The sequence below is a fragment of the Onychostruthus taczanowskii genome, unplaced genomic scaffold (assembly GCF_017590055.1).
Source record: "Onychostruthus taczanowskii isolate IOZ18803 unplaced genomic scaffold, ASM1759005v1 scaffold20, whole genome shotgun sequence".
Lineage (NCBI taxonomy): Eukaryota > Metazoa > Chordata > Aves > Passeriformes > Passeridae > Onychostruthus > Onychostruthus taczanowskii.
In genome coordinates, this window is record NW_024499240.1 from 4,925,992 (window position 1) to 4,949,341 (window position 23,350).

The 23,350-nt window shown below is 42.0% G+C and overlaps 2 protein-coding genes across 4 annotated transcripts in view; both read left to right on the forward strand.

The window, feature by feature from the left end:
- RAPGEF4 (Rap guanine nucleotide exchange factor 4) overlaps nt 1–4,971 on the forward strand; it is a 144,105-nt gene extending 139,134 nt beyond the window's left edge. The window contains exons 30-31 of the mRNA XM_041403679.1: nt 2,123–2,177; nt 3,719–4,971. Coding sequence (XP_041259613.1) covers nt 2,123–2,177; nt 3,719–3,846 — 183 coding nt within the window. The 3' untranslated portion in view covers nt 3,847–4,971. The remainder of the gene's footprint in view (nt 1–2,122; nt 2,178–3,718) is intronic.
- Nucleotides 4,972–15,768: 10,797 nt separating this feature from the next.
- MAP3K20 (mitogen-activated protein kinase kinase kinase 20) overlaps nt 15,769–23,350 on the forward strand; it is an 89,243-nt gene continuing 81,661 nt past the window's right edge. The window contains exons 1-2 of one of the 3 annotated variants that reach the window (XM_041403782.1): nt 15,769–15,905; nt 22,559–22,748. In XM_041403782.1, the coding sequence (XP_041259716.1) occupies nt 22,590–22,748 (159 nt within the window). In that variant the 5' untranslated portion in view covers nt 15,769–15,905; nt 22,559–22,589. Of the gene's footprint in view, nt 15,906–16,280; nt 16,485–22,558; nt 22,749–23,350 lie in introns of those variants that run through there. The other 2 variants (XM_041403783.1, XM_041403785.1) reach the window with 2 other exon arrangements.

Here is a 23,350-nt window from a genome sequence, read left to right on the forward strand (position 1 = left end):
ATTAACAATCCATCTAGAAAGCACATCAAGCAAAACTAGCTGTCTTCCTAAAAATGAATGTTCTTAGCAAGGCTTCCTTTGAAGCTAGACAGTCTTGAAACTTCATTGTGTTGGCTGGTGCAGTTCAACTTTATCATCTCTCCTTGAAACAGTTATTGTAGATGAGCATTTTTTGAACTGGTAGAAATCAAAATAGTAGCATCACATAACAGAGCCAAATATGAAGCCACAGAAATGTGAAACCATCATGTTTATATGTTTGTGTTGTTTTGACTTACATTTGATTGGGTTAGACTGAAAAACTGACACTGTTACATGCAGTGTGCTCTGTCTCAGCCCATTAACCCTGAGTATTTAAGAGGTTCCATTGAAGTCAGTGGAGTTTATTCACATGCTTAATGCTAAGCACCTGTGAGAATGTTTGCAAGGTAAGTGCCTTAGAGAATCTGCATAGTAATAGTGGCTTCAAGAGATATGAAAATTGCATTAGAATAAAATTTACACTTACTTGAATTTTACATGTAGATACATAGAACTTTAGGAACAACATAAGCAGATCCATATCCGGATTCCCTAGATCGTTTGGGAAAGTGTGTTTTAGAAATAGCATATTTTAGATCAGTTTCATTTGCTAATACAAGGTGTAATCCACAAACATTTAGGACATCATATATCAATAGTGTTTCTTACACCGACCAACCAACTCATTTTTGTGTGTGTGCTTGATAGTACTGAGATTATCCATTATGTGTGGAAGGAATGTCTTACATTGGTGCTTCCCGTTCTGGAATGAGAGAGTTCACAAACTTAGTTCATTTGTAACACTTTCATTTAAGATTATAATTGTGATTTCATTTAAGATTTTAATGAATTTAGAGGAGCATATGCCCCAGGCTTTCTTGTTCACTAGTAAGCGATATATAATTCCATTTTGTGAGAGTTTATGACTAACTAGCTTGTTAATCTCACACAAAATTTCCATCATGTATGAAGCAGCCTGGTGAGAGTGTACTGTGTTAGAAAATGTCGCTGTGTTGGAACACAGACATTAGAGTCTGATAGGGAGTAGCATTTCCTTCCTCTGCTTTTTCTTAACCTAAGCAAAAGAAACTGAAACAAATGTTGTCCTTATAACAGGGATTGAATCAAACTATCTAGCTAACTGCTGAAATTTCAGTTTATTTGGCATTATGTAGAACAACTAATTCTGCCCCATACTGGTGGGTATATTATTTCTGTGGCACTAATCACAGAAACCAGTTAAAATTCTACAGTCCAGAACTAATGTTTTGCTGTATGACTAACCATAATTTCTTTTCTTAAAATCTATTGTAAAATAACATCTGATTTATCACAGCAAGCGTATTGATTGAAACTGAATTGAATGAAATGATGGGGTTTTTTACTGAAGAGGAAGCACAGGCAAGAAGGACTGAAGTGATTTCTGCTTTTTTTTGGTGAACTGTCAGAAGAAGGGTCCACCAAAAGTGAATCCACTTTTCAGGCTGAGCTAGATACACTTGTGCAAAGTAACACTGTTTAACAAGTCTGTTTATGAAACTTGGCTGCAGGCCACAGTACTGACAGTGGCCTTCTCAGCTGTGAACCAAGCATTCTGCCAGTGAAGTCACCCTCATGTGCTTATTTACAGTGTCAGCTTCCAGGAGGACTACATTTTAAACTCAAGTTTGTGTAAAAGGTGAAAGCTCATTAATTGCTGAATATATTCTAGAAATGGCCTTGCTGTTAGGAGCTGATAGTCTTTAAATTAACATGTATAAACTCCATGGTATTCCTTTTACTTTTTAATAAGGTAAAATGTTGTCAAAGAAATGCACACTGAAGGGGCTGATTTTCATTCTTACTTAGGGCCGTTTACAGCATTCAAGCAAGGGAAAGAGTTCTCTGAGCGCATGTAAATTATACTCATGCTTATTTAAAGCCTGTGTAAATGCAAATCACACCCTATACATTAAAGTAGCAGCATTAAAATTATATTTTCATTCATATGACTGCTTTTATTGGCATGTGTCTTCACACTCAGGCACAGTTAGGTGCTTCGTTTGAATGATGATGAAATACAGTGCTTGTTCTCTGATTGCATCCCATCTTTTCCTTCCAGCGCATGATTGCCAACACTGTCAGGACAGTGAAATTCTGCCGGAGCCAATCTTTCAGTAAGTGTATCACAACATCTGTACCGTCGGCATTATCATCAGTAGCTACAGTAATTACAACTAATTCTGTGTGTACCAGAACTGAAGAGCCTGCTTTCCAGTGATTTTTCCATGTTTGGATCCTGTGATGTTTCACAGGGTGAAATATCCTTCAGGAAGCTCTAATAAACCCCTTCTCCTCTATCTCTTTTCTGTGCATGTGAAAGAGGTAAATGTCTGTGAGGTCTCTACCCATCTGTGAGATTAGAACCAGTTGAAATTAGACACTGGATTCAGAAGTGGTTGAAATAAGTCTAGCAGGCAGCAGCACATAAGTATTTGCTTGGATAAATGCTGTTTTAATATGAAACCAATCTGGAGACATGGCCTTTATAAATGGCATAACTACATAAGGTGGTGAATTTAAAACCTGTTTGTCAGTATAATTACCACAACTTCATTGAGGCCATGTAAGGTGACAGAGCTGTATGGTCAAACAGGCTTCTCTGTGGGTCTCGTCCCATCAAGCTGCACTGTCAGTCTCAGTCACGTGGGCATTTCCTCAGCACTTCATCCATTTTGACTCACAGTACACTTCCTCTTTCTCAAACAACAGAATAAATAATATAAAACTATATTTTTATAAAAATAGTTTGTTTCCATATAAGTCAAAGCTAAACTGTAGAAGATCTATAGAAATTTCTGTAGAACTATAGAAATTAAGAGAGATTTTTTTTTTCATCCACAATCCAGGTTTTTCTGGCTTTCTGTCTTTAATTTTGATGTATTAAGGATGGGTGAGACCTCCACATACTTAAAAATGGAAGCAGATTTTCATTATACATGCTATAGCAAAATGTCAGTATATAGATCTACTGGACCTAAATTCCATGGTTTTTGTGTGTGTGTATATGTAATGTATGTAGATGCCTCAGTATAACTTTTTAGTTGAATTTAAATTACCTAACACATGTTACATTACACTGTAAGCTGTTCCCTGTGGGGCTGAAGATACTTAGAATTTAACTCAGTAGTATTCTATAACTGCTGCTGGAGTAGGTATAATGTGGTTAAGTAATGTAAACAGGTAGTAAATCCTGAGGCTTGAATGAGACAGCCAGTAAGCACTACATTGTTACATATATTTAATACTGAGCTAGAAATGAGAATATTGCATAAAAGGAGGCTTAAATCAATTACATAATTTTGAATCTGTGAAAGTTGCTGGTTCAAAAGCAAATGAGCAGCTTTAAATTGTACTTGTTAGCTGTATAATGTATAGCTAATGACTGATAAGGTGATGTGTAAAACTGTAACCAAGGGCCATCAATTTTAGTAAATGTAGCCAAGGATGTCCAAAAGAAAAGTTAATTTGTGGGGGTAGTAACCAGAAAGACCATCAGATACGGAGAAAAGGTTTCAAAGAGAGAAATTTCTAAATATTTCCTTTTTAACTCACCAGGATCTAGTCTTTCCTGTGACAGCTTGTAAGGAGTTGTGCATTTTGTTCCGGCATTTGTCCATTTACGTGTATCAATCCTACATCATTTCTCTTTCACCAGATCCTGATGCAGCCCTAACTAATAAAAACCATCAGGATGTTCGGAGCTACGTGCGGCAATTAAATGTGATTGACAACCAGAGAACTTTATCACAGATGTCTCACCGACTGGAACCGCGCCGAGCATAAACATTTGAAGCAGTGATGAGAAACGATCTTTTATCCTCTCAAGGTCACTTGTTAAGAACTTCACTTTCTCTGCTACTGCACTGCCACTACAAAAATAAGCAAAAACATACCATAAGGTCTTAGGCAACACACAATGTACCAGCCTGCTGGAGAACTTTGGCTGTGGAAGAATTTGTGCACTGTAGGTGTATGGGTGGCCATGTTGGGAACTGTTAATTCATCTTAAGGTGTAGTAAGTGATATCTCATACAGATTTTAAAAAAGGCAAAAGATAGAATAGTTAGTGGGAAATGCACAAAAACTTATAACAGTTCTAAGGTAGGTAGTGGGTTCTTCTCCCTAATTAAACATCTGTATTTTACAATTTATGCTTCAGGTCAGGACCAAAACTGATCATCAGTTTAGCTTGCTCAGCTACTCTTGACCTCCATAGAAGAGGAGGATCTGATGAAATAATGTAGGTTCAAGAGCGGTCCAAGGTATAGTTCCATTCAGAGACGACTTACAAATATTTCCATTTTAAATACAACAAATACTAAGAAAAATTCCCAGTCTTAATCATACTGTCTACTACTACAAGCAGCGTGGCCATTTCAGAAAACTGACAGGACTAAAAACATTTTTAATGATAAATAGATTAATCAGTGTTTACATTTTACTTACTTCTTTTTAAATTACCAATCAGGTTTTTACAAAATTCAGTTAAAAAGAAAGGTTGTCAAAATCAATAGCATTAAAGGTAGCAAAAGACTGGTTCAAAAAGAGCACAATATGCACAAATGGATTGCAAGAGAATATTTTCCTGGACATTAAAACCTTAAACTTCAGCTAGAATTAGTCATGGCTGGTTAACACATTTCTGGTCTTACACATTTAAAAAAATCTTAATTTTCAGCCAATTGTTTGCACTTTCAATAGACTGTAAATAAATGTCAATTTATTATGTTCTAGAATATTTATTTATGTAATAGTTATTGTGCCAAAATAATTCTGGTTTATTTATTTTGTTTAGCATGTTATGAGAGTACAGCTTTTGTCTTCACACTCTGTGCATTTACATGTAGAAGTTGTGTGATCTATCTTTTCTGTAAATAACACGCAGTACCTTATTAAATGTAATTGCTGGAAAGGTTTAGTCACTGGCCTTATTTGCACTTTCAGCTTCGTTCCTGCATAAATAGCAATGCTACTAATTGGCTGATATATCAAACTTGGCTTGTCATTTGCTGGGCCTCAAACCCGCCGTTGGCCTTCGTGCACTGAGAGATGGACGATGAGATTAAAGCCAGTCAGATCCATCCCTGCCACGGGGGATGACAGTCAGGCAGTGACGCAACACCACGGTCTCGTTAGCTCACTTGTTTCTCAGGAGAAAACATTTAAATTGGAAGGCTTTAAATAAAGAAGGGATATATTCTTAATTTTAGCTATCTAACTAATTTGTGCTGCTCAGTCACTAATGTGAGCGCTACAAGTTATCTTGGGCAGGATTTTACCTCAGGTTGGCAAGCTCAAGACCTTGGCTGATACGGCACTTGAGAGACCTCTGGGTTCGATGGCCACGGGGAGGTCTCTCAGGGCCTGCAGCCATGAGGGGGGAAGTGGCTGGCATGTGCCCTTTCCCTCCTGAATGCTCCTGGGGATGGCTGTACTACTGCTGGGCAAGCCCAGATGGCAGCCAAGCGCATGCCAAGGGAATGACGATGTTCAAATGGCAAAAGTCTTTCCTATTGCATTCACACTGGTTCTGCACTGTGAAGCTGGATGTCATAAAACTGATTAAGCCTTGAAATTAGAAGTTACAACTGTTATCTCATAATTAAGCTTCAGAGATGACCTCATTGATATAGTCTACATTTTGCTTTGGATGCAGAGCATATATTTTTGGCATTAAGCAGGACTGTGTGGAATCAGTATACACATACAGATTTTTTTATCTATAAAAATAATTACATTCTTTTAATCAAAACATAAATTCTGCAAAAGTTGAGAGTCACAGGGGAAATGCTGACACAGAACCACAATCTGCTTGGTACCTGCATTCTGCAAAGGAAAGAATTACACAGTTAAGAAATATTCTGCAGCATGATGAAATAATTTATTTTAACTTTGCTGTCTGACTAGAAGTTCAAGATGATTCAAAGGAAAACCAGCTAATAATATAGAGACAAATTTGTGTCTTATCATTTCAAGTGAAAAATATTTATTTCCACTTGTGCTGTTTGAGGAATATACTTCATATGGCTTGTTCACATACAGAATCTTCCCAGAAGCAGTGTGCAGTAGAATGAACTACAGGGACACAATTAATTCAACAGGCATTTTTATCTTTGCAATCAATTGGTAACATTTCTGAGTTCATGATTTTATTTGTTCCAGGTTAGTTTCTGTTGTTTGGACTTTCAATTATTTCTGTGCTAGCTGGTTTATGAACTGCCAAGTTTTGGCTTGGCTCTGCATATAGACCAACTCTTCATCCATTTAGTATGTTTTTATCCCCTTGGTTTATTCTTCTTTTATTTAGAACTTTTAACTGTTTTACTTATTTGTTGCAAACAGTCTCTATCATGTAGTTGTATCCCAGTGAGAGAAAGAGAGGTTTCATGGCACCTCCATGTCAACAAATGAATGCAGTTTACCTACTCAATGAAACAGGTATCTGACATTTTTTAATTTTCCAATAAAGGGTGCTGTATAAATAACAAGTGTTGCTATCTCTCTATCTAACTGATTCAAGTGGCTCAGATAGTTGCTATAGTTCTAATCACTGCCTAAATACTTAGAGATTAGATGAATAAAACTACCTTCTGGCTCTAGGATCTGTCCTGGGCTTGCCTCGCTCCCTGTGTTGACTTTACAACAGGAAGGCAGCTGTCAATATAATATTGCTCTAGCTGTAGGAAGTCTAAGTGAATGTTGCACTAGAGTGGAGAACGAATAGGAACTCAAGAAACACTGAAATGTCAAATCATCCATCCTGACTTCAGCCTGTGCTCACAGCTGCGAGTCACAGCTTGTTCCTGCTTCGCTGAGGGCACCGCCTTGCTGCTGACTCTCAGACAGGTCTGCAGGCCTGGCTGCAGGGAGTTGGGCAATCCCCAGCACCGCTCTGCTCATGGTCCACCCTGTTTTAGGTGCAGCACTTGGTCTGGTTTTGGCCTATGCCAGATACCTCTGCAGGAGACTGTCCAGGCATTACTTATGGGGGATCATGCAGCAAGGCCATTTCCAGGGGAAACTACAGAGCTGTCTGTCCTGTCTCCCTCCGCCCCCACAGTCCTTCAGTGGGATCCGAGGTGCTCTGCACCTCCATCACACCCACTTGGATAAACACTACAGCACAGCCCCCTCTTCACTGCAACACTGCAGGCTGAACAAACATAAACTTGTTCTAAATCCTAATCAGGATGATTATGCCTGAGGGTCACAGGCCATACAGTGCTGATATGGCTGGTCCCTGCTGCTTGGCCTCACGGCCCAGAGCTCCTGGTCCTGTTTTATTTACTGGCAGAGTCATAACCATAGGATGAGTCTTCAGATGAGATATGACCAGGAGGCAATGTCCATAATAAATACCCCTGCTGGGGACCACTGAGCCAGGATGGTGACACCTTGGGCATTTTGGAAAATGTTCTGCATTACAGGGTTCCACCACTGGTCTGCTTTTGCTCAGGCAGCAGTAGAGAGCACAAATGCCTCTGTTTAGGGCTGCAGAGCCTAAAGAGTCACAGGGTACAGATCTCCCTACCCTGGCACATCTCACTATTGTTAATTTGTTAGGATTTCTTCTTTTTCTCAATGACCAGGCTCAGTGGTGACAAACACAGGGAAGAAAGGTTAAATCCAGGGAAGCTGGAATCCTGTACACCAGGTGGCTACAACTGTTTGGTAAAGGCAGGATTCAAAATATTTTCCACGGACATCTTGTTCAAACCCAGTCAGCCACAAAGATACAATAGTGACAGATAAAAGAATTCAAATCTATTTGCAGGACTCTGCAAATGGAGGGTTTGAGTTCTTTCTTCCTAGGTAAAATATTGTAAGGGCACACAGTCTCTTCAGACCAGGTACAAAGAGAGACAGAAACAAAATTCTTCTTTTCAGAGACATGGGCAAAGCAACCTTTTAAGTACAAGAAGTTTAAATATAATTTAGAAATCTTACAAAATAAGTTAGAGTGAAATCAAAAGATTTAACCTTCAGGGGTACAAAAAGAGATAATGAATTTTGCTTAGGAAAAAAAATTAACAAAATTATAAATCTAAATTGTTAACACAGCTTCTTAGTAAGGTCAACTGCATAATACAGAGCACCTTAACCTCTTCCAGCAATTTTTAAACACCATGCAGCTTAAATAGACTACTTCTGAATTCAGCAGTATTTCTTCTGGGAGCTCTGAATGCAAATCAAGAGGTAATAGTAGAAGGAAATTAAAAGATGTGCCATTCTCATTTCATTTTTTGTACTGATAATAAGGAAAGCAGCATAGAGTGATATGGCAAAGTGAACCTCTAACTTCAATAGCTTTTCTTTCACTGTTAATCTGAAATGCATTACACTCTGCCTTTTCAAATAATCATAATGTTCTTTACTGTAGCCTGCATTAAAGTTTAGCAGGCATAAGCAGCAGCTGTCACCAGAGGTCAAGGTATTAGCAATCAAAGAAAATAATGACCAGATTAAAAAGTTATCATTAAAATTGCGAAACCAGGAACTTCTTTAGCAGCTTATCTTGGAGCCCTGAGTCCAGAGCTGCAGCTGTGCCCATGGAACCCCTGGCACCCCCAGATGTCTCCCCATTACAATGTGGTGGGGCTGGGCGGTCCTGGGCTGGAGGGGACCTTCACCTTTCTACCTCCTCTCTTGGAAAGGTGCAGCACTGCCCCAAACTAATTCCCACAGGACAGAGAGCTCTCTGATGTGCCTGGTGGCTAAAACATGACGTCAAGCTTCTCGCTGTGGTCAGTGTTAGAGGAGCACGCAGGGTAAGGCGCTGCATGCTTGTACCTCATGCTGTCCAACAGCACAGAGAGTGGCTCCAACCCCACCTGCCCTGTGCACTGCTTTAGCAATTACAGCCCTCAGACATCTAGCTAAGGCAGCAACTTGCAAATCCACAAAGGAGCATAATCCAACTATGGTCTTAGTGGTTTATGACTCGAGTGATGGGGGGACTGCTGTAGAAGGGGAAATTCTTAAAAGGGAAAAAAGAGAATGTACAGCTACAAAATCTATCACATCTAACTGCTGAAGGGTGTTTCACAAAGGGTTGCTTTTTAATAGGCCTGGCACTCAAAGGTAATTTGTGAATACAAAATAAACTCAGAAACTGACATGATAATGCATAAAGAACGAATAATTACTGACGCAAATTGGAATATTTTTCTTGGAAACTCCATGTAATAAAAATGTGACACATGGGGGTACTGGTAAGAGCTTGACCTTTATTTCCTGGCCCTAATCCATTTGGGTCAGAGTGACAAAAAGCAAACCCTTTCTCACATGGTAGGGGTCAGCCAGTTGTGTTTAATTTTTTTCCTCTTTTTGCTTTCAAATGCAAATAAAGCACATTACCAATGAAAATAATGATTGTAAATGAATACCTCAATTAAAGGAAATTTACATAAAGATACGTAGGATAATGGTAGCAGTAGATATTCCAACATCCTAACAGACAATAATCCATTTCTTAATCAACTTCTGTCAATAATCATAAGCTTTCTGCTCTCCATGGTTTCCTCATTATAACACCACCTCTTGTGTTTTTAAATAGTTCTTTCTTCAGATGCTGTCCGAGCCAGCAAGTGAACCTGCTATCTGTATTTGCCGACTCTTTGTGTTTTTTCACAGGTGTACATTATTTCTGCACAGGACTACTGTCGGCAGCATTGTGGATGTTCTCAGATAACAGAGAGACAGTTTTGCCTTGGGTTTTCTTTAGATGTCCTCATTCTCTGTAGGACTGACCCTTGAGGGCTGCAGCACTGGCAGGTTGCTGTCTAGTGTCTGTTTGAAATACAGCATTTCCTTCCATTTGTAATTCCTGCCCTAGTGTTTCTCCTGTTCCTCTTGTCTGGCATATAACTCCTTTGTGGTGCTCCTCATCAGTTAGCACTGTTGCCAAAAACTAGTTATAGGTTTACAGAGATTTTTGTTTCCTTCCTGTCATAACTAGAAACTGTTAATAGTGTGCTTGTGTTTTGCGGGAGTTGATTACCTTTATCTGGGATCACAGGAAAAGGGACTGAGATGATACAGCTAAACAGATTTATCTACAGTAATGGCTTTTCTGAGGTAGTCTAATATTATGGATATTCTAGTCTTATTTAATCTCTAAATACAAAGAGAAAAAAATATGAGATCTCCAACAGACAGATTTGTTTTTAATTAATGTCCAGTGGATTAAGTAAGTAGCAAAAAATGTAAGGTACTGTACACTACAGTAGATCATTAAAAGGAGTTAATATTTTCTTTGTAATTCAAACCAATTCTCTGCCAATGGTGGCCAAAATTTTCATTATTCCGGTAGCTGCATTTACTTTAGAAGAAAGGTAAATTACATAAATAGTTTGGTAATAATTTATTTTAATAAGGAAAATATGATAGTATGCTTTAAATCATTTGTTAAAAGTTCTGTGTTGTTATTTTCCCTTAGTGGTCCTCAGAGGTGGTGGAATTGTGCCTGCCTCTCCCCAAACCCTCTGTGACTGAGCAATCTATTGGGAAAAAATTTAGAGAGAAATAAAGGGACTGTTGCTTCTGTGGAGCTTGGAGTGATGTGGATTAGAAAACACAAATGGGCACAGCTACAATAAATTCAGTACAGCTCTAAAACAAAGAAAACAGTGTTAAGCTGTATTACATTTTAGAGAAAAAATCTGCCAAAATTAGAACAACGAATTAAGTCCATTGGACCAGAAAATTTAATATAGGAAGGAGTATGAGCTATATATATACACAATTAAAAGTATGTCATGAAATCGTAGCTGAGCAGAGTACTAGTGTGTGAATTTCAGCTGAGTATAATGATCAGCTAAAAACTGTGGTGCCAGAAAAAGATAAGAAAACCATTCTTGTAAAACAATCAAGAATTGGATTTCTTGTTAATATTTTGCCATCTCATGGCTATCTCATTACTAATTATATTGACATTTTTGTAGCAGTTACATGTTCTTTTTACACTGAACACATGCCTGATCAAAAGACAGTGTACAAGCTGTAACATGCCAGTTCTGAAAACCATTGTGCACAAAGCAGGTACTTGATCCACACCCACTGCACACAAGCATATTCTGTCACATGTCTGTATTTAATCATTCTGGTCTATGTTAAATAATATTATGATTAATAGTTTTACAATTAATTAATATTTAATAGTATATTTATAATTTCATGTTCAATATACCATATAGTCACTTTCATAAAATCCTTATTTAAAAATTAAAAAAAAAAAACCATCAAGTAAGAAAACAACAACAAAGATGGGTCTCATAGATGGATGATGGTTGGTACAAGCTCTTCTTCATTTCCCATGAAAGACAAGAAGAAGCCATTTCCCACAGGACACCAAAGGCTGGGCTGCTGAAGCAAACAGGAATCATAGTCTTGGCTGTGTGAGCATGGGACTGCATGTAGCATCATGCTGGCATTTGTGGGTGTACACTCACCACCTCATGTACACCAGGAATGGCAAGATTGCCTCTGAGCCAATTCCAAAGACAATTCCTTAGATTTTCCACTTGCTATCACCCAAAAAAGAGAAAAGGCAGCTTATTTTGGCTAGCAGTAGTCATGCAAGTTGTCTTTTGGCATGCAAGTTGTCTTTTAGTCATGAAACCAATCCTGCTAGTTATGTTTTGGGGTGTAACTGCAGAGGTGTGTGATTGCAGCATGTGTAGACATACCTGCACGTATTTCAGTCTGGAAAGCAAGCAAAAATAATGTAGAGAGGGCTTTCAGGTGAGCCATTTTTCACCTCTTCCAGATCACAAACCTGGTGGAACAAATGGTATAAACCTAGTGACACCATGTAGTTACAGCTAACATTGCTCAAACTAGCTAGATTAACACTAGCATACACTAATGCTATATGTTCTACAGCAGCGTGTACAACCTTCCCAGTATATCCCGGGCATGACTTCCACCATGTTTTCCGGCCAATTTTTTAAGCTAGAAATGGAAGCAAGCCATAGCAACCAAAGAAGCAGTCGTGCTTCAAAAAAACTTCTGTATTAAGCCTGAGATGAACTCTGGGCCAGTGTTGAAGTAGAATTGAAAAATACAGAGCAAGTGTCCACCTCCAAATTATCTGTGTCTAGAGTTTCACATACAGTTTAAGCTGGCATAAACCACCACACTGCTAAAAAAGCACTTCCAGGCTCCATCCCCTCTCAGCTGCTCTTATCAGCCCTTGCTCCTTTCCTGCCTTTGTGCTGGCACAAGCTTTTGTGCAATTGCCCGATGACCTGCATTCTGCTCTGAGTGAAAACTGATTTGTTTTCTCTGCAGCAGCTTCTCCTGCACAGCCCAATTCCCTGTGCAGCCATGCAAACACCATGCTGGCAGAAGGTGAGGTGAGCAGCACAGGAGGAGGAACAGGGCTCAACAGGCAGGGCAGGGCTGTGCCTTGTGCTTTTGGCAGGCAGGATGATTTAAACCACCTGGACATATGCATGACACTGTATTTTCCATGTTGAAATGTGGTGAGATGTCATTACGCAACCTGTAATGAGATGTCAAGAGACAATTCATATGAATCTTTTCAACTCTAAAATTGAGTTAAAAGTTGATAGAACTGCCTTTATCCTTTGCCAAATTTCGTGGCTTTAAAGTAACTTTTGTTAGCTTTTAAATATTTTCTTTTTCATCCTGTCCCATATCAATTGAAGAAGACTGAGATTAGGATTGAGCTCTCCAGAGGTAACTTTTGAGTTTCTCTGTTTGAGTTTGCTGCCTCAGAAAGGAGGGAAAACATACCACCAATGTGTTGGCTCACTGTTCTATACAGTAAGCCAGTACACTTAAGATATTAACATTACACTGGTTTCTGATCTTTTCTAGCTATTTTTTATTTAATTTTCTTGATAATGGAAAAACAACTTGAAAATACCCAGTCTCACTAGCCAGAGGGGAGAAAGAGTACAAGCCCAAAATGCATGCTCAAAATTTTGTTGTAATAGTTTCAGCTTCACAACTGGGGTTGGACACTCCTTGTGCAGACTTCTTTGCTTTCTCTTACTTGTCCTCTACTAGAGCAGGTGCAATTACGTGATTTAAACAAGTGGCATGTTAACACATTGTCTGGTGCAGACTCTGAAGGAGGAAATATTAACCACCCCCTCGTTTCTCATGTGCTACCAGAATAGTTTATTTAGGCCCTGCAACCAGGGCTTAAAGTCAGATATGGTAAATCCCTGCTCTACAGATACACAGCCATAGAAAAAAATGCCCAGACAAAGCACAGTAGGCAAGAGACTTCTGAATGCATGTGCTCAAGGAAAATGGCTATGAAACAGGTGATTTAACATTCAAAGAGATTTTTAAACCATTTCACTAATTGGCAATTGCCTCTGGCAGGAAGGACAAACACTTCAGTTACGGCATTTAAGAGACTAAGTATGTGGCACCTCTCCTCCTCCAGAGCTTAGTTTCATGTGACTTGTGTTTGATATTTGTGTGTTGCTTTAAAACGTGGCACCTTTGACTGGAGGCTTCTCCAGGCTCCCTACATATCAGTTCATAAGACAGCACAAGCACTCTCAGATCAGAAAAGAAGTGCCTGAAACTGCAGTATCCAGGGAAGCCAAAGCATGCTGACCTCCCTCACTGCTTGTCCTGGCAATACTGAACCTATCTGGTGGGCAAAAGGGGGTCACCAGTGCCTGCTTTTTGACTTTCTTACTGTCTTCACATGCTTTCTGCACTGAGTGCTTAAGATCTTGCTGAACTTTACTCCTATTTTTATAGTTCAGTGAAATGCTTTATTTTAACCACAGAAAGTATTAGTACTTCTAATGGGTATTAGTATTTAATGGGTATCAGAGGCTTTCCCCCATGTTGCATTAGTTGTGCCAAACTGGTAAAGTGTTCTTCCATGATTCACCTTGATACCATACCTCTTTGAGATGTACAATTAATGGATATGGTCCAGTGGGATGCTGCACAGCTCTTTGTGAATCACTGTGCTACACAACTGGTTTTATATGGCAGATCTACACATGCATGTAACAACAGTCAAATATGAGAGAGAGCAGGGAGCTGCAGTTCTCCAAATAATATAAAATCTCAATGTACAGTCAGCAGTAGATGACCTGGAGAGTGCAGAGCAAAGCAGCACTGGGTACTGAGTCTTGCATGATAAATTGTATCACACAGAAAATATGCTGTCACAGCCATGCAATGTGCTTACCTCAATAGAAAAATAATTTGCTCCCCAAGTCTTTTGAGTCTCTTCCTTTAAGTGTGACAGCAGTAAGTTGTCTTATTGAAACAGTAATAAGATTATTCTATTTGCAAAAAGTTTTCTGCAACAGCAGAATACCTCAATGACATTAAAATGTTTGTATAAGAAGCAATCTGTATGGCTGTTTCATTTCTGACCTGGGCAGCCAGGGAGTATGTATGAGGAATTGGGGGGGTGGTTACAATTACCAGTCAAGTCCTACTCTTCTTCCATATTCCTAAAAGGAGGACTGGCTGTGGGAGCAAACCTGCTCCCTTCCTATTCCTTGGGACCTCCAAACCCTCACCCACAGCACTATGGCAATCCCAAGTGATACCCAGGACTTAAATATGTATCCCAGCCCCCATGGCACAAAAAAAAAAAAAAGAAGCAGGTTTTTTTTTGTTATCTTCATCTGGTCATTTTGGCAAAAAAATTTGCCATAATACCTGTCACAGAAGCAGGAACCCTGGAAGGAAGAAGCTTGGGCTTCCAAAGCTGTGGCCATGGCAGTGCATCCCCATGCCTGGACTCCCTCCACCTGCAGTGGTTGGGCTGCACTTGTCCAGTGGAAACACTTGACAGAACAGTCCCTGCTCAGTCCAGAGGCTCTTCCCAAATTTGGAACAGCCGACCAACAAGCAAACAGCCACTCTGCCAGAGACTGACCTCCCTGGGCCGTCCAAGCCAGGGGGGACCAACCCTATCCTGGAGTACATCAGGCACAGCATCACCAGCCAGGCAAGGGATGTGACTGTCCCGCTCTGCTCTGCACTTGTGTGGCCTACCTCAAGTGCTGGGGCAGTTTTGGGCACCACAAAATGAGAAAGATATAAAGCTCTTAGAGAGTGTCCAAAGGAAGCCAACAGCGATGGTAAAGTGCCTTGAGGGGAAGCTGTGTGAGGAGAGGCTAGAGGCACTGGATGTTTCATCCTGGAGAGGAGACCGAGGGGAGGCCTCACTGAAGATACAACTTCCTCACGAGGGGAAGCAGAGGGGCAGACACTCACCACTCTGTGGTGACCAGTGACGGGACCCAAGGGAATGGCCTGAGGTTGTGTCAGGAAAGATTTAGGTTGGATATTAGCCAAAAGGCTCTTCACACAGTGCGAGGTTGGGCACTGGAACAGGCTTCCCAGGGAAGTGGTCACAGCATCAAGCCTGACAGAGTCCAACAAGCGTTTGGACACCACTCTCAGGGACAGGGTGTGGTTCTTGAGGATGTCCTGTCCCAGGCATGAGTTGGACTTCATGGTCTTTGTGGGTCCATTCCAACTTAGTATAGCCTGCGATTCTGTGATTCTGAGAAGCTGATGCTCCGTCCCGCTCGCCTCACGCCAGCCCCACCACAGCGCTCACGGTGTGAGCAGGGTGCGCGGGCCGTGAGGGGCCACGCGCGCCGTGGGCTCGTGTCCCAGGGCGGGGGGGCCACGCTCGCCTCCGCCCGCCGCCCCCGCAGCCCGAGGGGCCGCTCCGGCGGCGGCGGCTTCGGCTGCCGGCACCAACCGGAAGCGCGGGGGACGGAGCGGGAGACGCGGTCGCGCCGGTTGTAGCCTACTTCGTCGGCTCCGGGATCGGCGCCGCTCGGGTCCCGCCAGCCCGGAGCCCCTCGGGAAAGGTGAGGACGCGAAGCGCCCCCCGCGGAGGCAGCGCTTGGGGCGGCGGCGCGGTGGGTGCGCATTCGGCTGGGCGGAGGGAGGCGGCGGGTAGCGGGCCGGGTCGGGCCGTGGGTGTCCCCGCCGGGTTTGACGTTCCCCGTGCAGAAGCAACTTCAGAAACCCTGTGAAGGGAGGCGGCCGGCCGGGCACACGGCCTGACCTTGTGTCGTCTCGGTCCCGCCGCGCTGGCCAAACGCCCCCGTGGTCGGCGGCGCCCACGCTTGGCCGCGCAGTGGGACGGGGGTCGGGAGACGAGCCGTGTCCCGCCGGGAGAGCAGGACGGGACAGGACAGGGCAGGGTAGGGCAGAGCAGAGCGGCGTCCGCCGAGCGACACCCGGGCAGGACGGCCCGGCGCACCAAAGTGCTGCCGGCGGCGGCCGCCCGTGAGGACGGGCAGCGGGCCACGGGCAGCCGGCGACCGGCCGGGGGCTGCTGCGCTTGGCCACCCCTTGCTCCTTTGAATGTCTTTCAAACGCAGCGCACCTGATGCATTTTTGCTGTTGTTTTGGGCATAAAATCCATCCGGTTCGGATTTGAGGTGGGACTTTCATTCCCTCCGGTTTTTTCCTTTTTTTAAAGTAAGCTGTCGTTCTTTGGTTTTGCTGTGTTTGTTCAAGTTAGCTCGTTTCCAGCAGTATGATCTTTTATTAAGCTCGCGTTTGTGAACTATGTGTTACCCTGTATCCAGCATGCTCTGCTGGGAGTTTCAGCGACAGAGCCGTCGGGAAAGCCATGGATCATTACTTTTTCCAAGTTCCAGAAGCAGAAATAATTTGAAAGCACTGGATTAACTGGGTCACTGCCCGAAAACATCATAGCTTTCTGCAGGAGGCATGTGGTTAGATGTTTTCAGGACTTTGTCCTGGAATTGTAAATCCTCTGAAACCTACTTATTTTATCTATCTGTAATGTGCTTCGCATACCGGTAGCGTTGATGGTAATGATGGTAACCCTGGAGAACCTGGCTCACTGTGAGGGGAAGACAGAAACATGGACAAAACTGAGGCCCAGGTCCTGCAGTCTGGCCTGTGGCAGACCAAGCTGCACTGTGGGCCTGGGTGCAGGCTTAGCTGCCTCGTCTTTCTTGCGAGCTGTTGTGTGTGTACTACTGGCAGGCATCACTTACAAGGTATAATGTAAGTGAAATGACCAGTTTAGGGGTTTTCAGAGATAAAATGTTTTTTTATTTAATGTGAAGTCTTTAAAGCCTTCAGTCTCTGCCATTGACCCAGCTTGGCTTAAAAATTATTCTTTTCTTCAGTACTCAAACTGTTTAGGTGGAGTTGAGCCCTTTTTCTGTAGCAATGGTTATATAAATTAAAATAAAATTAGAAATGTTACTAATGGAAGTTATGCAGAATTCTTAGGTTCTGACAAAGGACAGGCTCAAATGTTGTTGAGTCTGTAACTAAGGTAGGCAGAGTCATGCCTCCAGTCTCACCATCTGCAGGACTGCTACTCAGTCTGATTAAGAAAGTTTAGGAGCTGTAGGGGTTGTTGGCTTTATTTTAAGTTGTTGGGAAATTAGAAGATTATGCTATATTTAATTTGGATTTGTGCTTGGAGTTTGTTTGCATCTTATCGATCAACAGCTCATGATATGATTAAGGGTTTTTTTAAATTTTATGAAAACTTTTTTCTGCAGCATCTTTTGTAGCTCAATGTCACTAACTCCTTTTCTGTTTTCTGTTTGGACAAGATAATGGTTAACCATGTTTTGGTGTTTTAGGGTGGGTTTTTTTGTTGGACATTTTTATCTGTTTTTTTTTTAATTTCTATTTTTTTAAACTCTGTATAAATATACTGCTGAAAAAATCCAGGTTGTTATGCTCAAGGACTGCAGGCCCTGTTGGATACAAAGGATGATTTGGGTCTAAAAATGGATGGTCAAAGATCCTGAAAGCAAATGGGCTGTTTTGCCAAATAAGGAAACTTGGCACATTCAGCTGTGTATTTTAAGATAGCACAAGTGTGGTGTGCTACTACTTTATTGGCAATATGTTGGCAGTGTGCCGTCTTGCAAGAAGCACTGAATCCTACTTTGTGGAAGTACACAGTAAAGTGAGGGGCAGGGAGTTGCATGGTTGTTTCCCATAATAAATTACAAAGGCTGTTCCTGCAGTAATTGAATACTTGAGCAGCATCAGGTGCACGTGCAAGATGAGAGATGCAATTTTCGGTTTTGCAGGCACGCACTAAACAAAGTATGAGTTGCAGTTACAGTGCAATTTGTAAATTATTTCCTCCCTCCTGTCTCTAAGTTCCTCAAGTGGAAGCTGTCTGTACTCTGGGAGCAGTAGCTGAATGACAAACAGAAGTGTCTTCTGTTTTGTATGTGGAATAAATCAGAGTGTTGGGCATGGCAGCACTTCCCCTACATTGCAGTTTGCAGGGAGCTGGGAGGTAGAAGTGAATGTGTTGAGTTCTTCCAGTGTTGGCTGTGCTAAGATGCAGGGTAGCCTGCAGCAGGGTCCTGTGTGCCTGGGGGGTTCCCTCACCTTGGAGGGGTCTAGAGGAAACAGCAAATGTGGGACCTTTGCAGGGGCAGGACCCTCACGTGGGTTAATCCCCTTGAGAGCTGTAATCACAAGAAGGTATTGATGCTGGATGTTTTCCTACACGTGCATCACTGCTGTACTGAACTGAGCTTGTGGTGACATAATGTGGTGACTTCGCTTGCTGCAAAGTGACTCTGTGTAATAGTCCTGACATGTTGCATGCTATTGTTAGATAATAATTTCAAATGTTAAACACTGCCAAATGCAACTCAGATCTCTTAGTTTTTGGAATGAAATAAACAGCTTCCAACAGCACGCTCAAATATAAATGACTATGGAAATGACTGTGGAAGACAAAGAGCCAGGAGAAGATGCAGATGTTCCTGCAAGATTACAAGCTCATGCTAACTATTAGAAATAAAACAGAAAAAGGAGAAAATTCTTTTACCCCCCGGAAGATCCCATAGGAATAATTGAAATAACCAGCAGATTAATTATTTCCTGAAATACCTGTCATTCACCATTTCTGAATCGTCATGTTTTCATTTAATTGAGAGCAAGCAACAAAGTCAGTCAATGCAGTGTTTCCCTGCTACACAGTGATGGTACTTCAAACCCAAAACTGAGTGGGGAAGGAGGGTGCGGGTGCCAGACCCTCCTGAGCTGTGTGCAGGGAGTTGCTGTATGGCCCCAGGCCTGGAGGCCGTGTTGCAGCAGGCTGCTCTCCTGTCTGCAGAAGTGTAAGCTGCAAAAAAGTGCCACACGTTGTTGGAATGCTGTGCTTGTTTCAGATGCAAGTGGAAGATTATAAAGTTTAATGAAATACCTGATGTATTTTTTTTTCTCCTGACCAGTTTTATAAACTCAGATTGTTAAATATCTTTAAAACAGGATGACAAGTTAATAAGTGTGTGTGGATTTGTCACTTGCAGTTTTTAATCTAAACAGTTGTTTTCTCAAACATAATGCAGAGATTGATCTTTCTAATTGAGGATTACCTACCCCGAATCCAAAAATGGATTGGAGCAATGTTTAAACAGGTCTGTTGTTTCATCTAGAAAAAGAAAACTAATGCAGCCTGGTTTTAATTACAGATCTCTAAATAAAGAGTGTCTCTTGTAAATCTCCTCTACTTTCTCTGGAAAAAAAAGGCATCTGGAACAACCTGATGCCAACCAATGAATCATTCCTTAAATAACATTAACTTACTGTATGCTGGTGCCTTATGGTGTCTCTACAGCTACCTAAAAAGAGGTTGTGGTCAGGCAGGGGTGAATCTCTTCTCCCTGACAACCAGTGACAGGACAAGAGGACACGGTCTTAAGATGTATCGGGGCAGGTTTAGGCTGGACATGAGGAGAAATTTCTTCACAGAAAGGCTGATTAAATATTGGAATGGACTGCCCAGGGAGGTGGTGGAGTCACAGTCCCTGAAGGTGTTAAAGGAAAGAGTGGATGTGGCACTCAGTGCCATGGTCTAGTTGACATGGTTCTATTCAGTCATAGATTGGACTCAGTATCTCAAAGGTCTTGCCACCTGATTCACTGTGTGATCCTGTGATCTGCAGCTGGTTGACTGCTGTAGGTAAATTTCAAACTGAGAAGGTGTTTAAAGAATGAGTGGTAGCTTCTGCAAGTGCTTGTGTGCCAGGCACTGCGTTATGAGTGCATGGAAATTGAGATAAAGTTTAAAGCAGTAAGGAGGACCCATCAGAAAATATACTCATTTGACAAATACTCATTTGTATTTGTCAAGTGTCTGGTGTGCATGTTATTCTCTGCTAGAGTAATTTCCAGAAATCAAATAATTTACTAGTTTGTACGGTTGATTTGGTAGTTCTGGGTGAACAATAATGTTAAATAGTTTGACAGCTCTTCAAAGCTATTGAATTCAGATAGTGAAGCCCAGAAATTTCTTTCCTCGGATGTGTTTTTCTTTTCACTTTGTTTCCTTTTCCTTCTGCCATCCCAAATGCAATGATCTGTTTTCAGCTAGTCCCACCTTCCTGTTAAATGTATGGTCTAATCGGTGCATATGCTTTTGCCTGTGAGTAGCATCATTCTTCTAGCTAATTCTGTTGTTAGTAAGGAGATTGTTCACTTGAGTGTGATTACCTGTGTGCACAAAAATGTGCAGGGCTGTGGCCTTAAATTGTGAGGTTTTTGAGCTGGGAAGTCAATCTGTTTTATTTGTCTGTAAAGTGTCCCATATGCTTGAGACACCATGTACAGAGCATGAACTTGGAGTAACTGCTGGAGTAAACGATGCAAATGAACTTTTGTTTCTGAAGATCTGCTAATTAAGCAGCAATAGCAAGGGGCAAAACATTAAAACATCACTTTGTTTGTAGGATTGACCAATTTCCTTCGAGCTTTCTCTACAGAAAACATGTGCAGGCTGTGCAAAAGATGATTGTGGGATGGCAGGAAATTACAACAGCAAGAAGGTTAAAACAAGAACAGAAGGTCAGCAGGACAGTTCAGGCACTTGTATTAGGGAAGAGGCTTCAGAGCACTGAAAGCACTGGACTTTATTTCTGGTAACCCCTGCTCTGACTTGTAGCTCTGGGGAGAGAGCATTCATGTTCCCTCTTCGGGAGCTCTGCAGGCTGGCTGTCAGTGAAAGGCTTGAAGTCTGCTCCTTGCTAAAAAGCCTTCAGTACACATAGTAAAGTTGTCATGGTCTGGTCAGCATTTATCTTTATGGGTGGTCAAGAGGTATAAAATGAAGCAGGCAGTTTCACAGGAGGCTCTGTTACGTTGTGTGTAGAAAAGTGTTGATATCATCATCTCTCATTTGGAGAATAGCTGCAATCAAATAGTGCCAGAAATTCCTGATCAAATGATATCTCAAAATTTTAATCCGAGTATCTACACAATCAGGAGAGATGGGGGCAAATAATGCCTTTGTGTTTGTTACAGAAGGGATGGGCATAAAGAGATTCTGGCAGCCAGCAGTACGAAGAGTTAACACACGTGTGTTTTGTAGCTCTGGACAACACATAACATTTTATGTCAAAAAGCCCTATGGAATAGAAGTTCCCAGAAGACATAGTATATTTTGGTACTGTAATTTACCAGTGGAATTGGATGTGTAGTTTTCACCGTCAGCCCAAAATCTCTGTTTTTTTCTTTGCTTGTTTCATTAAAACTAATCTCTCATTTTATGCTGATAAACTTACCGTAATTAATTGCAATTACATTAATTGTAACTTTTGCTGGTAATTAAAACTACTTTGTCTAGGCTGGTGCATCTGAACTGAACCCGCAGCAGACTTGCTGATGGTTCTGGAGTAAGCCGTGTCCTACAGTCCCACTAAAGACCTGAGCTTTCTGATCTTATTTCTTAAAAAAAGAAACTTAAAATTAGTCATTGTTCATGCATTTAGGTGATAATGTTTCTTGAAATTCGCTACAGCCATAAGCTTTATCACCGTGAAATCTCGGGGAAGGACATTCTGTTCCCCTGTCAGCAGATTTGGGATCATCTCTTGAAACTGCCGACACCAGTCTTGGCACGGGCTGCAGAATTTCACATAATGTAACCCAGATGAATTACCCTGTACTTGCGCTTTGTTACAACGTGCAAACAGAACTGAGTCACTCAGGAAGAGAGATTTACCACGGCCAGGTTTTTCCACATCCTTGCATGAAGCGCTCCGACCTCGCCCGGAGCGCGGTGGGGCCGCGGTGCGTGCCGGGGTGTCGCTGGGCGCCGCTGCCGCCCGGCCGGGCCGGCCGCTGCCTCCGCGCGTGCCCGGCGTGCCCGAGCGCGCGGGCCACCCGGAGCCGGGAGCGGGCTTCCTGTCTGTCCGCGGAGCAGGCAGCCACGTGCCCGCCTTGTGCTGAGCTGCTTCCGAGGTGTTCGGGAAACGTCGGGATTGCTCTGAGGAATACTGTTAGTTGTTTTCTGTCCCCCGGCTCCTCCTAATAGATTGTGCAAGTTATGCAAACTTTAGCACTCCCTGTTGGAATGCACATTCTGAGTCTCTTTTCCGCCTGTGGATTTTACTGTAGTGTGCTTACGATTCTGATTTTGGGGTGACTGAGCATGGCTAAGAAAGTCCATAAATCCTTGGAGCATGTGCATTAATGAAAACTTTTCTCTTCACAGGTTTTGCTGTGGTATATTTTGTCATTATGAGATGTCGTCTACCAGTGCTTCATTTGTGCAAATTAAATTTGATGACTTGCAGTTTTTTGAGAACTGCGGTGGAGGGAGTTTTGGGAGTGTCTACCGAGCCCGATGGATTTCTCAGGACAAGGAGGTGGCAGTAAAGAAGCTGCTCAAAATAGAAAAAGAGGTAAAAGTTTACTTTTCATTCACTTTGTCTGCTGTGGTAACAACAGAAATTCTTTTCTAGTGTTTTCTGTCCTCTAGGTGATGTAGGCAAACTACCTGGGGATTTTTGTTTGTTTAATTACAAAACTCCGTAAGCGATGATGTTACAGTAAGGACATAACGAGCAGTCCAAGCCAAGGGGCTCTGTTTCAAAGCACTGTTGTTTAACCTTTCACTGTTGTTGCCTACTTTTTTTGTTTTGCAATTCTCCTCTACCTGGCCCTGAGGAGAGCTTGCTGCGCCTGTCGAGCTACTAATTTCCTGTTGATACCACCAGCATGTTACTAGATAGGAAGAGGTAGTGTCCCTGTCATTACCTGATTCCATTTTGTCCTCTTGACGTCCGCTCTGTGGTCCACATCTCTATATTCACTACAGGCTTAGAGTTGTCTCTTCCCTGCCTGATGAAGATTTTGATCTAGGGCTCCACTAGCTTCTAGTTAGTCATAGCCACATAGTCATAGCTTGGTTTTGCAATGAGGTAGTTTTAACCCTAACTGTTCTGCCAGTCACCTTCCCTTGGGGCGTCTTGTGACCTGGAAAGGTGGATGAGTCCTTGGCAAA